Source organism: Saccopteryx bilineata, chromosome 2 (assembly GCF_036850765.1).
Source record: "Saccopteryx bilineata isolate mSacBil1 chromosome 2, mSacBil1_pri_phased_curated, whole genome shotgun sequence".
In the NCBI taxonomy this organism is placed as follows: domain Eukaryota; kingdom Metazoa; phylum Chordata; class Mammalia; order Chiroptera; family Emballonuridae; genus Saccopteryx; species Saccopteryx bilineata.
Genome location: NC_089491.1, coordinates 105,443,419 through 105,459,569, shown reverse-complemented (window position 1 = coordinate 105,459,569; position 16,151 = coordinate 105,443,419). Strand labels below are relative to the sequence as shown.

General features: G+C 36.8%; 1 protein-coding gene across 2 annotated transcripts in view; it reads left to right on the top strand.

Moving 5' to 3' along the window:
* TMTC2 (transmembrane O-mannosyltransferase targeting cadherins 2) overlaps nucleotides 1–16,151 on the top strand; it is a 420,661-nt gene that overhangs the window by 353,411 nt on the left and 51,099 nt on the right. For both annotated transcript variants that reach the window (XM_066257560.1, XM_066257561.1), the window contains exon 11: nucleotides 4,031–4,094. In XM_066257560.1, the coding sequence (XP_066113657.1) occupies nucleotides 4,031–4,094 (64 nt within the window). The remainder of the gene's footprint in view (nucleotides 1–4,030; nucleotides 4,095–16,151) is intronic.

Sequence of the window (16,151 nt, the reverse complement as noted above, 5' to 3'; positions counted from 1 at the left end):
AGTCTTCACAATGCTACTAGAAGTTTTATTTTTTATATTTTAAGGAAGTAATTTAGCAGGCTTTCATTTCAAAATTCATACAGTCTATATAACAATGTAGGTAATTAATTATAAGTGATTCTTTTAATCAGATTTTTCTAAAACATTTCATGGGATATATTAAGTTACTATTTCATAACATAATTGATTCCAAAAAATTTTTTATCCATTGCTTCTTGTAAGAATATTGGGCCATAAACCTGTGCTCTAAAAAATACTTTTCTATTACAAAATAAGACTAGAGAGGAGAATTAGATAGATGAACTATATTTCTATTTTCTAAGCAGATGTCAGTCTCATCATCCTATGGGCAAAGATGGAATTCTGTAGTAACCAAAATGCTTGTGACTTTTGTTCCTACATGTCTTTATTCTGAGCCTGCCTTTCCCTAATGGCAGAAAAATTGAATATGAAGACTTTTTAAAATATAATTGGCTCAATTCAGTGATTTTTTTGGAGGGAGGGGGACAGATTCTAGGTTTACTATTAACTTCATAGTCCAATTTATTAATATCATCTAGGACATCTTTTACTTTCTTACCTCTCCTGGCCCTGAGAGGCCACAGATAGTGTGAAAACGGGGAGGTCCCATAGGCAGGTGTTATTAACAAGAACGCAGCCTCTATTTGAGTCTGTTGTTTTTGGCATAATGATTAAATCCTTATTCTCTAGCTATGGGACATAATGTTGACTCTTAGGGTGGCATGTTAGAGGAGGGTAGTCACTCATCTGAACCCCATGTAGCTTCCTGGTACAAGTGATTTTTCGTACAGCCTTAGCCTTGGCTTTTTAAGTACACTGTGGCCAAAACACAACTTTGCTTAGATCTGGTGTGGGAGATCTTGGGCAGAGCTAACTGCTTTCCTCTTTATTCACCGTTTGAGTCTTCCACTGGACACATGGCTCGCTTCCATATCTAAAGGTGATCCCTTACTCTCCCCCAAATGGGAGATTCTGGCAGTAAGAATGTGAGCACCCTACACTGTTCTTGTGTTTCCTATTTCCCTATTTCTTTGTCTTTCTCTTGAGTTCTTCCCTTCCCCATTTTGGGAAGAGAGTGAGGTCCATGGTGCAAAGTAGAATAGTACATTTCACTCAGTTCTTAGAACTGTACTCTGCTCAGTCCCGTTTGGTAAGGCTCACTTCTCTCAGTTTGGGAAATGGAGTTCTGCAGGAAGTAAAACCTGGGGTTGCAAATGTTCTTCATAGTCTCCCCTTTTCAAATTGCTCTCTGACATCTAAGTCACAGCTTTTTCACATAATAGTCAAAAAGCCTGTTTTCTTCCCTTCTTAGTATTTGATGTAGGAGTTATTGTGGTTATCTGCCATATAATAATGCATTACGTTTCATTGTGCTACATCTTGATGTGTATAACGATACCAGCTTATTCTTGTCCTTCAGATACTTGGTTTGGAGGCCTTGACTCCCACCCAGCTCAATCACTTACCAGTGGCATAACATTGGGGGAAATTATCAACTTCTCTAAACTTCATTTTACTCATCTGTATTTTAAATGATATGTAGATAGCAAAGGTAGAAATTTTCTGTTCCAGGAAAGAAATAGTGAAGGAAAAGTGATATTGATATCCAGGAAAAGTATATGTTATCACCTTCTTTAAATACTTTGATACTGATAGTTCAGGGAACCTGATTCCTGCAGTCATTCTCTAACAATCTGTTGGTTCAGGTTCTTGACAATTAGAGGTCCTTAGAGTTCTCTATGCAACTGGCAGAATATTGCTGATTTCCTAAGTTTTCAAACGTTGATTAATGATTCAGTCACCTTTGCAATTAAGATTTAAGCACTTCTAGGATACTTGTTGCAGAAGGGAGAATGAAATATAACATATACTATAAAGCAAACATTGGACAGTTCCTCGCCAGTTCTCTCTCTCTTCCAGAGAGTGAAACAAGGACATCAGTGAACATTTATAGACTGGCATACTCTTTCCCCTGCGGTTTACCATGTGTTGTCATAAATGCCTGCTGATGAGTAGTCTGTGAAGGCCATTTAATATTAGAAGCAAAGTCCTAGAGTGGAAATTAATTTTCACAGTTACATGGTAAATCTAATAAATTCTACTTTGTGTCCCTATTTCATTGGAGTATCATCAATTCTACTTCTAGCTTAAGTAACTAAGTGTTTTAAACTAGATATGTCCAGTGGGAGTTAAACCACTAAAGACAATTAAGACTTTAAAAACTAATAAGCCTATTTAGGGGGGAGACCCTTCTTTACTTGTGTTAATTATTGTTTTAAAGGCATTTCAACTAGTGAGTTCCTCAGTTGCTCTTTTGATCCTATCTCCCTTATGAATTTGAATGTCCATAAAGATGAGTATAATTGGTAGCTATGCTTTTTCTGTTAAACATAAATGGGCTGATTTTTCTTCAAAGTAAATTACTTCTTTGTAGTATTAAGTTACTCTAATTTCCTACCTCCATGCCTTTTATTTTCCCTTGGAGAAAACCCTTCCAGGGCACGACCTAATGAATTCTGGTTCAGATTTCCAAATGAATATGAACCAATGATTCTATAATTTGGTGAAGGGAAGCCTTCATTAAATAACCATAGCGAGGGAATTTTTAGTCTTTCATACCAGACTAAAGGACTTTTCTTGACATACTGAAATTGAACTTCAACATTTATGGGACTATAAATTGCAACAGCACGTTGTAACATGTCATGAGCCCACTAGAGCCTTAGGTCAAGGGTTTTTACTTTCTCTCTAACCCCATTAAAAATAGTAGTGTTTCTAATTATTTCTCCTTTAAAAATTAAAAAAATATGTCCTTCTCTCCAGAGAGATGTTATCTTCAGTTATTCCTATAATTTATATGGTTGCATGGGGTATGTCTTTATAGCTTTTATTTGGCTTGACCAAAGTGCAAATTCAATTTTATAGGTATGACTAGTTAGCCTTCTCTTTTAAAATTTGAATGTGTTTTTGTAATCGAGAAAGTTAATTTTTGTTTCTCCTCTTTATTCCTGATTTCTGCCATCATCCTATCTCAAAAGCTTCTTAACATCTACAGTTTCAAGAAAACACTCCATTTTAACTGCAGCGCCCAAATCTTTTTACTATGTTCATATTATAGTTGGACTTGATCATCAGAAGTGGAATTTATGTTTCTATAACACTACTTTTGTACCCCTTAAATGTGGTCACCAGATTATAGCACAACCTGCAAGCGCTTCTAGCAGGTTGTTAAAAAACAAAAACCTGCCACAAATTATTCACTATTTTTATAAAACAAGCAACTAATTTTGACAGTTTATATTTTAAAATTAAGGTTTTCCTGGGGTATCTTGTTGAAGCTAGGGAATCCCAACTCTGTGACATATTTTCTGGGCTACCTTGGGAAAGGAAAGTAACATTTCTAAGTCCTAATATGTATTGTAAATTTAAAATAATAATATTGACTGAGTAGGGTTGTTTTTGAGTCTGACCAGGCAGTGGCACAGTGGATAGAACATCAGTCTGGGACGCTGAGGACCCAGGTTCAAAACCCCAAGGTTGCGAGCTTGAGCGTGGGCTCACCAGCTTGAGTGCAGGGTCACTGGCTTGAGTGTGGGATCATAGACATGACCCCATGGTTGCTGGCTTGAGCCCGAAGTCACTGGCTCAGCTGTAGCCACTGGTCAAGGCACATATGGGAAAGCAATCAATAAACAACTAAGGTGCTGCAACTATGAGATGATGCTTCTCCTCTCTCTCCCTTCTTGTCTGACCTCTCTCTTTTGCTACAAAAAAAAAAAAAGATTGTTTTTGAGATACTATTTATAATGCCTTAAAGACAGTGACAAGCACATTACATGCATTCGTTTTTTTTTAATGGTCCTTTCCTGCTTAGGCAACTTACTATTTGATTGGTGTGATTGTAATTTTTTAAAAGTTAACGTAACTTTGCTGCATGATTGCATGATGATTCTGCTTATGTGCAATTTTAAAATAAATGATATAGTTTGATTTTTTTTTTCTTTAACAGACAGGCTAGCCTCAATGAAGCAGCCGAGAAGTATTACGGTCTGGCAGCCAGGCTGAGGCCTGACGTAAGTACTTGCCTGATGAGAGGCATTACTCATGGGGACAGACTCAGCATAGGATAGTTTTATACTAGATGCCTCTGGATACTGGGCTTTTTCTCTCTGATCCTTTATTCTCAATATCCACTAAATGACTAATTCAATAAGAAAATCTGCCGATCTCAAGCTTCTTTCTTGTACCAGGGGTCCAAATTCTATTCTCTGTCCTGTGTAAAGCATCATAAATTTTTATCATCCTAATACAGGTTTTAGCATTCCTAAATACTTTGCATTTGGAAGACTTTTAAAATTAGTTCTTTGGAAGTGTGTCTGCTCTGGTGTTAAATATCTAAGGACTTCCTAACCTCCTAAGTATTCTTTGATTCTTACATATAGATAGTCAAACCTCGAGCTGTGCGCCTTATCTACATTCCACAATCCTCCTTTCTAATAGCTGTGCTTTTCTACTTTATCAAGTATGTTTTTATTAGAATGTTTCCCGGGGTAGTCACACTTTCATAAAGTAAGATAGATATAATTTAGATCATTACTATTGAAACAGAGGAGAACCATTAATGAGAATATAAGAATGGGTTTTATATCAGTCTTCTAAGCACTTTGTATTTGCAGCACATCGCTGGATTTTCAGTAAGTTACTTTTATTCTCATGCACGTTTACTCTGCTTCACTCTCCAACACGGAAACCTCTGCCCTGCTCTCTGGATCTGCACCACCTATTGAGAGATGTAATTTTGTAATGAAAGTGCACGTGTGATGTAACTACAAATAATGGAATCAGCAGTCTCATTTCCATACGGAAACTCCTGTAGTGTGCAAACACACATCTATAGAGTGTCTGCTTTGTGATAGGATATAGAGATTTCATACCCTAAAAGGCCACACAGGGTAGTAGAGAAGACTGAGCATAATCAACTAATTGAAATACAGTGCGGCAATTCCTAGAGAGAGGCGTATGCAGCCCTCTGGGAACAGGGGATTAGTGCTTCTTGAAAGCAGCCCACACAGGAAGTAGCGTGTTTTTATTTCCCCAAGAGATTCGGCCACGTGTAACCTTAGCCCTGAATGAGAATGCCCTTTGTTGCATTAATTATGAGGCGCTTTTAAGAATCAGTGAGCTATTTGTAACAGAAGAAAAGAATCTAATAATTGTAAGAGTAGGAAGGATAAAAGCTAATTTTTTTTTTTTTTTTACAGGGACAGAGAGAGTCAGAGAGAGGGACAGATAGGGATAGACAGAAAGTAACGGAGAGAGATGAGAAGCATCAATCATCAGTTTTTTGTTGCAACACCTTAATTGTTCATTGATTGCTTTCTCGTATGTGCCTTGACCACAGGCCTTCAGCAGACCGAGTAACTCGTTGCTTGAGGCAGCGACCTTGGGTCCAAGCTGGTGAGCTTTTTCTTTTCTTGCTCAAGCCAGATGAGCCCGCGCTCAAGTTGGCGACCTCGGGGTCTCGAACCTGGGTCCTCTGCATCCCAGTCCAATGCTCTATTCACTGCGCCACCACCCGGTCAGGCTAAAAGCTAAAATTTATTGAACACTTACTGTGTCAAGCATTGTGCTAAGTACTTCATGTAAATTCCCTCATTCACATCTCAAAACAACCCACAGGTAGTTCCTTGATCCCCAATCTGCTGGAGCACAGAGAAATCCACCCAGAATCACACCTAATATGTGGAATGTCATTGGAACCTAGGCTGCTGTGTGCATAAGAGAAAGCTTGATGCAAAAATGCACTTATACTTAGAGAGGTTTCCTGAAGCCTAGGAAAGCAAATTAAGAATGGTCCTTTAATTCAGTCAGTATTTATTAAGTGCCTGGTAAGTGCCAAGCACTATTCCAGGCATTAGATACACAGCAGGGAACAAAATTGACAAGAGCCTCTTCCCTTCGGGAACTTACATTCTAGGATGAAGAGATGGGGCAGGAGCAGATAAGTACACGGTATGTCAGACAGTGATAAGTGCTTTGGAGGAACATGAAACAGGGAAAGGCAGGAGGTGCTGGGAGAAGTTTGTAGAAGGCACAGGTTTATAAATGTCCAAGTTGGGCATCTCTGTGTAGCATTTCTCAGAAAAGGATTAAATTTGAGGACTTAAACTTACTATAACTTCACTGGAGACAGGAATAAGGTTTTCTATTTTTCTTGCTTTTTTTTGGTTTTCTTTACATTGACTAATGCAGTGCACTTAATGTGCATAATAAATGATGTTACCTGTATGTAAACTTAATCATCGCACTTGAGTGTCACTTTTATTTTTGTAAAGTGGTTGATCTAAAGGTTTTCTTCAGCATATTATAATAGATTAGTGAGAATAGAGCTGTTTGAACTGACCTAAAAAATGAAAAAGACATTGAGGAACCACTAGATTTAAGCCTGATTCATGAGATTGTTTATTTTAAATGACTAGCCAGATCATAAAATCAATATTTAATTTCCAACTCAAAGCCATTTTTTTTCAAAACTCCCAAAAGTGTTTTCATAAATATGGCCCAGACCACTTTTGAAAAATGCATTTATTTAAATTATACTTCTCTTATCTGGTAATAATAAATTAGGTATTTTATAAACTTGGATAGAATACAAAGTTCATATTTAACAGTTAGTAAATGATGTTACAGTTGATGGATCAACAGATGTGGTCTTTTTCTATCTGTTTTAAGAATTGTGTTTTGGTTTTCTGTATGTAATCTAGGTAAGATGCCACCAAGACAAGACTGATTAAATACAGTAAGTTTTTGCTTGGAAACGAAGAGCTCTGTTTGAACAATAGCTCATGCAATGATTTATTAGCAGTTAGCATCTGATCTGAATTAAAGCATCCATCTAGCATTTCTCTTCCTCATAGCTGTTTATGTACCTTACCATAAAAGCATTGTCATTTCTGTGCTGTAACTTAATAAATTTTAGTTGCCTGCTTATATGAGAACAGAGTAAACAGCTCAGTGCCCATTCCAGATTTAAGTAGTTTCACTATCTTTTTCTATTTTTATTATCTACACAATAATCTACTCTTACTCTTATTTTTTTATAAAGCATTTATTTGTACTGTTTAAATGTCCAAGGACAACAATTGGTAGTTCTATGTGGAGGATGGTGGATATTACAGATGATGACAATACAAAGTACTATGAGGCTGCAATGCTTGTGCATAACACTTATCGTCATTTTGAAAAAGTTGTTGGTTATCTATGGAATATATGTCTATCTTAACAAACTACCTATTTCATTTCTTCAGTATGTCCCATAATGAATTTCTTTAAAGCCATATTTTTCTATAAATTTTACTTAAATTGTTAATTGACAATTTAAGAAAAATATAAGAAATTTAGTGATCAAATAATAAAATAATAAAAGAAATCTAAATTAGAAATATATATTTTAAGTTTTAGATGCTGATGTCTTTTCATCAGGGTTATTCAGTACATTGCCATTCAGAGAAATACATTTATTATAAAAAAGGCACCATGAATATTTTAGTCCTATTTATTTGATTGAGGGGGTTGCTCTAAAATTAAATCTCTTATTATATTTAAATCTATCTCTATAATGGGAAAACTCTACCAAAACTGACATTTTAAGTTTTTCCACTTTTAGTTCTTTTTTTTTTTTAAAGAAAATTGATCTTTCTGTGGAGTTTACTTTAAAAACACAATCCTCGTCTGTCTTCTCTCCCACTTATGCACATCAAATAACACTGACTCTTGAGAGCTAGAGGGAACATTTCAATGAAACAGTTTTGTTCTTCCTGTGGGAATTAACCAAAGTCTGCCTTAACTTATGGATTTTTAAATATAAAGAATGGGGAATTTGCATAGTACAAAGTCACCCACTTTTACTTGGCTTTTAGTAAACTCTAGAGTTAGAAGGGAGGAGTAATTACTAATATTTAGATTTATATAGCTTGTATTTTTCTAGATATAACCATTTCAATTTAAATTCATTCAACTTACCAAGTTCCACCTTTGCATAAGACTCTATGCTAAATGCAGTAGGATTTCAAAGTTACAAAAAAGTATCCCTGACCTTGAGAAATGTACTATCTAATTTGGGACAGAATGGAGGAAAAAGCACATGGGTCCAAATCCTCACACTTTAGGGTGATAAATAATACTATATAAGAAGTGCTCTGTGCGGGTCACAAACTAAGTACTAGAAAAATGTACAAGAGAGAGAGATATTACTTTTAACTGAATCGATCTTAGAAGGTATAGAGTCATATGCATAGGCAGGGAGCTTAAAGAATATTGAAAGGACAGGATCACCATAGGTGAAGTTTTATTAGGAGTAGAAATCAGAGAATCCCAGGAGCTTGAGGTATATACATGAACAGGGACATTGAACTCAAAAAGGAAGAACTATGCCCAGGAAACAGCAGATCTGGTTTATATTGCCAACACTAGGAGGCAGAGAAGAAGAGGAAGGGAAGACAGAACTGGAAACTTGGATGAAACCAAAGGAAAGGCATGGAATACCATACTAAGAATTAGGAGTTTGTCTTCCAGAATTGTGCTAAACAGGAAGACATAATGAAAGTGATCATTTAAGATGGACACTTAAACGATATAATGAATACAGGGTGAGGCTAAAATAGGTTTACAATTGTATGTGAAACAGCATTTATCCTTGTATTATTATTTGTAATTATTATTTTCCATACAAACAACTGAAACCCACTTTTGTCCCACCCTTCATATGCTGTATATGGGGAAGTAGAGATAAGAGATGCAAAACCAACTAAAAGGTCATTGTAATGGTATAGGCAGAAGGTAGGATAGATCCTAAAAGTATAAACATACAGTGGAATGGGAAAGATCATGCAGAGGTTAATAAGCAGATTACTGTATTTGATAGGATGTGAGTAGAAAGTTTAGTTGACTCAATGAGTGTTAGTTGACTCAAAATTTTGAGTTTAGGTAACGGGGTGGAGTGGGGTAGGGAGAATACCCTAAACAGAAATAGGGCAGTTAGAGGGGTGTGTTTATTTCAAGAAGGAATTATTATGTTTGGACCAAGCAGATTCTGAGAGGTAGGATGGTCTAAGTTTCTATGGGACATTCCTATCAAGTGAGCATTTTGGGGAAAGTTACAGTTACAATGCAGTGGGGGTTGTTTACCAAAAGGAGATAGTACCAAAGTGGTTGATAAAGGTCACAGAGGCTCCAAGCAAATGTACCAAAGGAGAAAAGAGGTTGCTCTCAAAGCCTTGGGGAATCTGCACATTTGGGATAGAGACTAAGAAAGGAGAGAATGGCAAGCCATAGAAATAATGTTAGTGAGAAGTTTCCACTGCTGCTAAAAGTTGACTGAGAAAGTTTATTCTCTTCAGAAAATAAGATGACATTGGCTACCTTCAAGAGCTGAGTTTCATGCAAGTGATGTGGGTAGATGTTAAAGTCTTAAGGAAATGGGGAATTAGAGCCCTGGCTCATTTTCTCAGTGGATAGAGCATTGGCCCAGTGTGCAGATGTCCTAGTTTTGATTTCTTGTCAGGGCACACATGAGAAGCAACCATCTGCTCCTTTTCCTCGTCTTCTCCCCTTTTCCTTCCCCTCTCACAACCAGTGGATCGGTTGGTCCATGCATCAGCCTCAGGTGCTGAGGATAACTCAATTGATTCTAGCATTGTCCCCAGACGGGGGTTGCTGAGTGGATCCCAGTTCGGGCACATGTAGGAGTCTGTCTCTCTATCTCCCCTCCTCTCAAGAAAAAAAAAAAAGGAAAGAAAAGGAAATGGGGACTTGGGAGCAGAGAGTGTAAACTTATTCTGCAAATAAATGTGGAGGTAATTGAAAAAGACAGCTCAATACTGAAATAATATTAAGCATGCATTTATTATTAAATATTAAAGATAAGTATTAAGATGTGTTATACATGTGTCTAAACAGAAAACTAAAAATGTGTCCAAATAAGGAGGAGAGCAAAAGAAATATTGAAGATATTAAAGGATCATTTCCTCCCCATGGATTGAAGAAAATAAAGTAGACTATGAAGACAGGAGGGAAAAAAAAACAAAATTTAGAGATGAAAGGGACATAAGCTTAAGTAGAAAATTACTTCTATCGTAATTATTTGGTTATCTGCTGATCCTGTGGCAACAGAGAGAACTGACAACATCACACACCTGTGGACAGCTGGATGGGCTGAGGCTCAGTGTAGGTAATATTTGATATAGGCCTGTAGTATCTATATGTGATAAATAAATGCCTGTCAAAGTACATTTCTGTGAGATATGGCCTTTAAGCCATTAGCCATTTTGTCATAATTCTAAATGAAGTTCTAAAATCACTGGTGGGTTCCTTCTGGTTTTGATTCATCTCTCTGATTTTTGTTAGATATTGTATTCACCTTTTATATTTCTAATGTGTATAATATTTTATAAATGTTCTTCCATGTGCATTCGTTATATATAAATTAAAGTGCAATGTTCCAATGATCAGATTATCCAATAAAAAGTTACATGTGTGGATTATAGCTTTCCCAGGCACTCAGACCATAAATTATTTCAGAGCATTATTATAAAATCAAAGCCAGTGTTATCCATTTGGTTTCTTTAACAATAATTGTATGTCAAAAGATCAGAATGAGAAATATGGGGTTGAAAGAAATGTGCTTACTATAAAAGAGGGCAGCTGTATTATGAGGTAATCCACATATTCTACAATGTATTACTTTCAATTTGGACTACAGTCCTCTTAGAGTAAATATATGGTGGTAGCGTGGGGGTGGCTCTGCAGTAGAAATAACCACTAAGATTGGGATCTAGGGGAAAAGGTGAAGAACGAATTATTTGGGTCATTTTGATGGAGGAGAAAAAATATAAGTCATAGGTTTTTGGGTTTTTTTTTGTTTTTATGGGAAAGATATTTCTCGACCCTAATTTAAACAAGAGACCATGAAAATAAAGTTAAGCAGAACAGATTCATATTTGACCATAAAAGGGATTTTTTTTTCGTGGGGGGGGGAATTACTCAGATTCTCATTTTGTTGGGAAAAAATGACGGGCTTAATAATAATTTGTCTGGGAAGCAGTTAAACCACATTTCTACTTGTAAAGAGAGGAAGAACCATATGGTCTCTTCCAAAACTTTCCACAAGTTTCTGTGATGTGGGAAAATTACATACCATGTGTCTCTTGCCTTTCAGACATTAATGGTATATGGATCCCAGAATTACCAGATTGATTTTATGAGGAAAATGTGTTTTTAAAATTGTCATATATTTCCCACTATCACTAGTTATTTCACTTTCAAATGCATCAATATATTTTCCTGTTAGAAAATGGAATGAGGTAAGCTGAGAAACCTAAGATAAATAATAGGTTTTAATGCAGAAAGACAGTGCCACTCACTTTCCCCCACATTTTACACATTTTACCTGATTTTCTTAAAGGGGCCCAAAGACATCATTGAAACAAGACTGTTCTTAAATCACACATACCCAGAGTAAGTCAGCAAACCCTTACTCTACTTCATATCATAAATAGACTCCATCACATCAATATTATGTATACTTATGTACATATCACTAGAAATCAAATACCTAAATATTCTTACCTAATTTCAACATATAAATACTCACTTCCCTGCAGGCGTCTTCAAACTACGGGCTGCAGGCTGCATGCGGCCCCCTGAGGCCATTTATCTGGCCCCCCTCCGCACTTCCGGAAGGGGCACCTCTTTCATTGCTGGTCAGTGAGAGGAGCACTGTATGTGGCAGCCCTCCAGTGGTCTGAGGGACAGTGAACTGGCCCCCTGTGTAAAAAGTTTGGGGACCCCTGCTAGAGTTTCCATTATGCCAGGATCAATTTTCGTTTCATCACACCCATATCTGTCTTCAGACTTCTTTCCCCTGGAGGCCTCTTACTTCTCTTTTCTCTGTTTACATTCTAGTTGCTCTGTATTTTATTTTTATTCCAAAAATGTTGGATTTAAAAAAAAAAAAGATTTTCTCAAGTGGATACTGTTTATCTTCTGTTTCTCATTCTATGTAAGGCTTCACACTTAGACGGTAAAGATGGTTAGTACAGACACTTGATTCTTCCCTGACTGTTGGTGTGGGTTAGTTGGTCGCCTAGCCTGAGATCAGGTAGTTGGACTGAATTCAGCTGAATTTACCATTTTTCTGTCCTTGGGGTATTCATATTCATCATGATGCACATGCAATCATTTTTAAACATTATTTTTTCCAAAGTCTGTGTACGAATGGTGTGTGTTTTAGATTCATAACCAGAGAAGAATGTGAGATGCGAGGGATGGGCAGAAACTCAAGTGTGTTTTGGTATAAAAATGAACTTGAGTACTTTAGGCTGAGAAACATCAAAACCTTTGGGAAATTCCACTTAATTACGTTCTCTGATTCCAGCATGTTTATTTTTACTCACATTTCTTTGTGGGGATAGCCTTTGCATGGATTTATTGCTATACTTTTTGGAATTGTGGGACCACACACTAAAATTACATTTGATCCCTTCTCCTCCAGAGAAAATGGATTCCTGGTTTCTTTGAAACCTCAGCTAATCTGAGCACACTGGCTACCTGGAAATATCAGTGAGGGGGGACTAGGAGCTGCCATGATCAAAAAGATGAGCCCATTCTCCACCCCCAGTCACCATATCCCTCATAATCCTCCGTGGTGGTTTCCACAGCTGGCCTGCCCCATTCCGTTATACTTTCAGGCATTTATGTTTCTGGTCCTCAAGTGGCCTTGTGGGGCTATGTTTTTCTAAATACATACTGAGACATTAATAAAATGTTGTGGTTGTGTATCAATCTTGATCCCCTCCCTCTTCTAACGTTCCTGTAACATTCCACTTTTTTTGTTTGTTTCCTTACCTTTCCACTACTCCTAACCTCTCATTATCTGTCCAAACCCTCATGTATATCAACAGTTAAAGCTATACTTGACTCTAAAGGCAAAAGTTACACAGATCCTGGAAAGTTAATACATTCGTAGATTAATTTCTCTTGAGTGTTGTATGCCCTTATTAATGAGAAAAATATTCTGACACTATTTTAAAGTGTAAGGAAGATTTTATTTGGGGCTGTTGTGATAGGCACCTAGAATACCGCAAGAGCGGAGGTTGGGCTCCCCCTAAGCTACAGCGCAGGCAGCTGGGGTTTTACCAGTGACCAGAAAGGATGAGGAATTTGATCAGATAGCTAAAAGGGTGGGGGACTTCTCACTAAATTGACTTAGCAGAGTTTTTGCTGCAGCTGGGCTAGAGAGGCCTGAGACAAGGCCCAAGGATGAGGCCTAGTCAAAGAGAGTTTTGAGGAGCCTGTCCCCCTTGGTGAAGGAGAGTTTTCATCATTCTTGATGACATTATTCTCCCAGGTTGAGTAGTTATAATGTTGTAAGTCTCATGCCTAGATGATGTCAGAATCAAGAGCTTCTCTTTATCACTTGAGAACAATTTGATTAAATATACTGCAGGAGTATTTTTGCCGACAAAGTCTAGAAGAGAGCTGAAAAGATTGACAGCTTTAAGAGGGAAAAAAAAATGTGTATGCTACAAAATTTTTCAGTCATTGTCTTGTAATCAACTGTATTTCCTTAGATATCAAATGCCAACACACGGCTACTGTGGTGTAGTTTTATGTTATCTGTGAACCTGCAAGTGTGGTTATATCAACAATTAAAACTATAAAGCAATGATTTTCAACCTTGTTCATCTCACAGCACATATAATCTAATTACTAAAATTCTGCGGCACACCAAAAAATGTATTTTTTGCCGATCTGACAAAAATTAGGTATAATTTTGGCTCATTCACACCAGATGGCTGTCGTTGAGTTGGCTGTTGTCATTTTTTATTTGACAGTCGAAAGGAAAAGAGGTCAGAGCGCCTGACTAAATAGTCAGGTATTGCATGTTTTAAAATTCTTGAGACACACCTGTTGAAAACTGCTGCTGTAGAAAATTTAGTTTTTTTTTAAGAACAGGGCATTTATATTTGACCAACTCTTGTCATGCTTGGGTTGTTTTCATCTCCTATTTCCTGATGTCATTTTTAAGTGATCTCTACTAAAATAACTCCCAGAAATTCAGCTTTACAAGATGTGCACGTTGCCCTTTTGAAGACTAATGGCAAATTTTGATTGTTTTTTAATTCACTGAGAGAAGGGGAGTCAGAGAAACAGACTGCTACATTCAGCCCCACGGGGATCCACCTAGCCAATCCCACAGGGGGGTGATACTCTGCCCATCTGGGGTGTTGTCCCATTGCTCAGAAACTGAGCTCTTCTTAGCACCTGAGGTGGAGGTCATGGAGCCATCCTCGGTGCCCAGGGCCAACTCGTTCCAATTGCACTATGGCTGCAGGAGGAAAAGAAAGAGAGAGAAGAGAGAGGGGAGGAAGTGGAGAAGCAGATGGGCACTCCTCCTGTGTGCCCTGACGAGGAATTGGACCCTGGATGCACACCAGGCGAACCATCTACCAATGAGCCAACCAGCCAGGGCCTAATGGCATGTTAAAGAGAGAGAATGTGGTGCCCTTAGAGATCTTGTTAGAAAACAGTTTGAAATGGTCACTTAATCACTGTATAGGTTTCATGTGAAAACTAAGTTACTTCTTTTAGGAATGCTGAATTTTAAAGAGAAAAGCAATTTGGGAAGATTTGTTAGAATACCTTATCAAAGCATGTATAAGCTACTTGCAACAACTCTTAACTAAAAAGAAGTGCTTCTTTAAAATACATGTAGAAATAATCAACTGTGTTTTTCAAAGTCTGAGATTGGATTTCAATAAGTTCTAGAATGGAAAGATGTAGAGCATTACTGCTACTCCTAAGAAGCACTTTTGTTTCCTATTTCTTAATCTGAGTTATTCTATCTTGATCTACTTATGTGTTTAATAATATAATATTATATATAGCTAGATCTTCTCCATGGAATCTGTACTTATACTACAGTTTATTTCTTGATTTTAATTATAATTTTTCCCTGGTGTTTACATGTAAATCCTAATAAAACCCACTAAAACAAAAAATAAAAATTCACAACATATATTAATTTATTTTTCCTGTGATGCAAATTACTTCTTTTAAGTATATAATACATTTTTCACTATCATTTCAGATACCAATGGTGGCTTTGCCTTTTTCTTAGGATGGTTCAGTTGTTTTTCCCAAATAGTTGTAACTGTTTGTTAAATTGTCATACTCATAAGTTACATCTGTTTCAACTTGCTCTTGTAACCCACAAGCATGCTATCAAACAGCAAAGCAGACCTGAAGTAATAAGCAGATCTATAATATGCATTGATACTTCTTTATCCATGGTTAGAGGCATTATTAAAATGATACTGGAAATAAAAGAAAACTATTTGAAAAATTGTAAATATGAAGATATTGAAAGATCAAAGGATTTAAAAAATGCATTTCTGTAGGTCACTTCAATTAAACAACAAACTCAAAATACATAGATATCTATATTTATGAATTTTCTTATGGAGAAAGTTTCTTATTTTGAACTTGTAAATTGTCACATATTTGATTAATTTTCTCTAATATCTCATTTTTGGTAGTTCTTTTATTTTTAGAAATTAAATTTAATGGGGTGACATTGGTCAATAAGAATACATAGGTTTCAGGAAAACATCTCCATAGCAACTGAACTATTGATAGCATTGTGTGCCCATCACCCATAGTCAAATCAATTTCTGTCACCTTATATTTGTCCCCCTTTACTTCCCTCCTCCCCACACCCTTCCTCTGGTAACCACTTCACTTTTGGGTATCTCTATGAGTCTCAGTTTTATATCCCACCTTTATGTGAAATTATATAGTTCTTAGCTTTTCCTGATTTACTTATTTCACTCAGTGTAATGTTCTCAAGGTCCATCCATGTTGTCATAAATGGCAATATATCATTTCTTATGACTGAGTAGTATTCCATTGTATATATGTACCACATCTTCATCCAGTCCTCTGTCGAGGGACACTTTGGTTGTTTCTATGTATTGGCTTCCATGAATAATGATGTGATAAACATGGGGGTGCATGTGTCTTTGCATACCAATGTTTCTGAGTTTTTCAGGTTGCTGGGTCATATGGTAGCT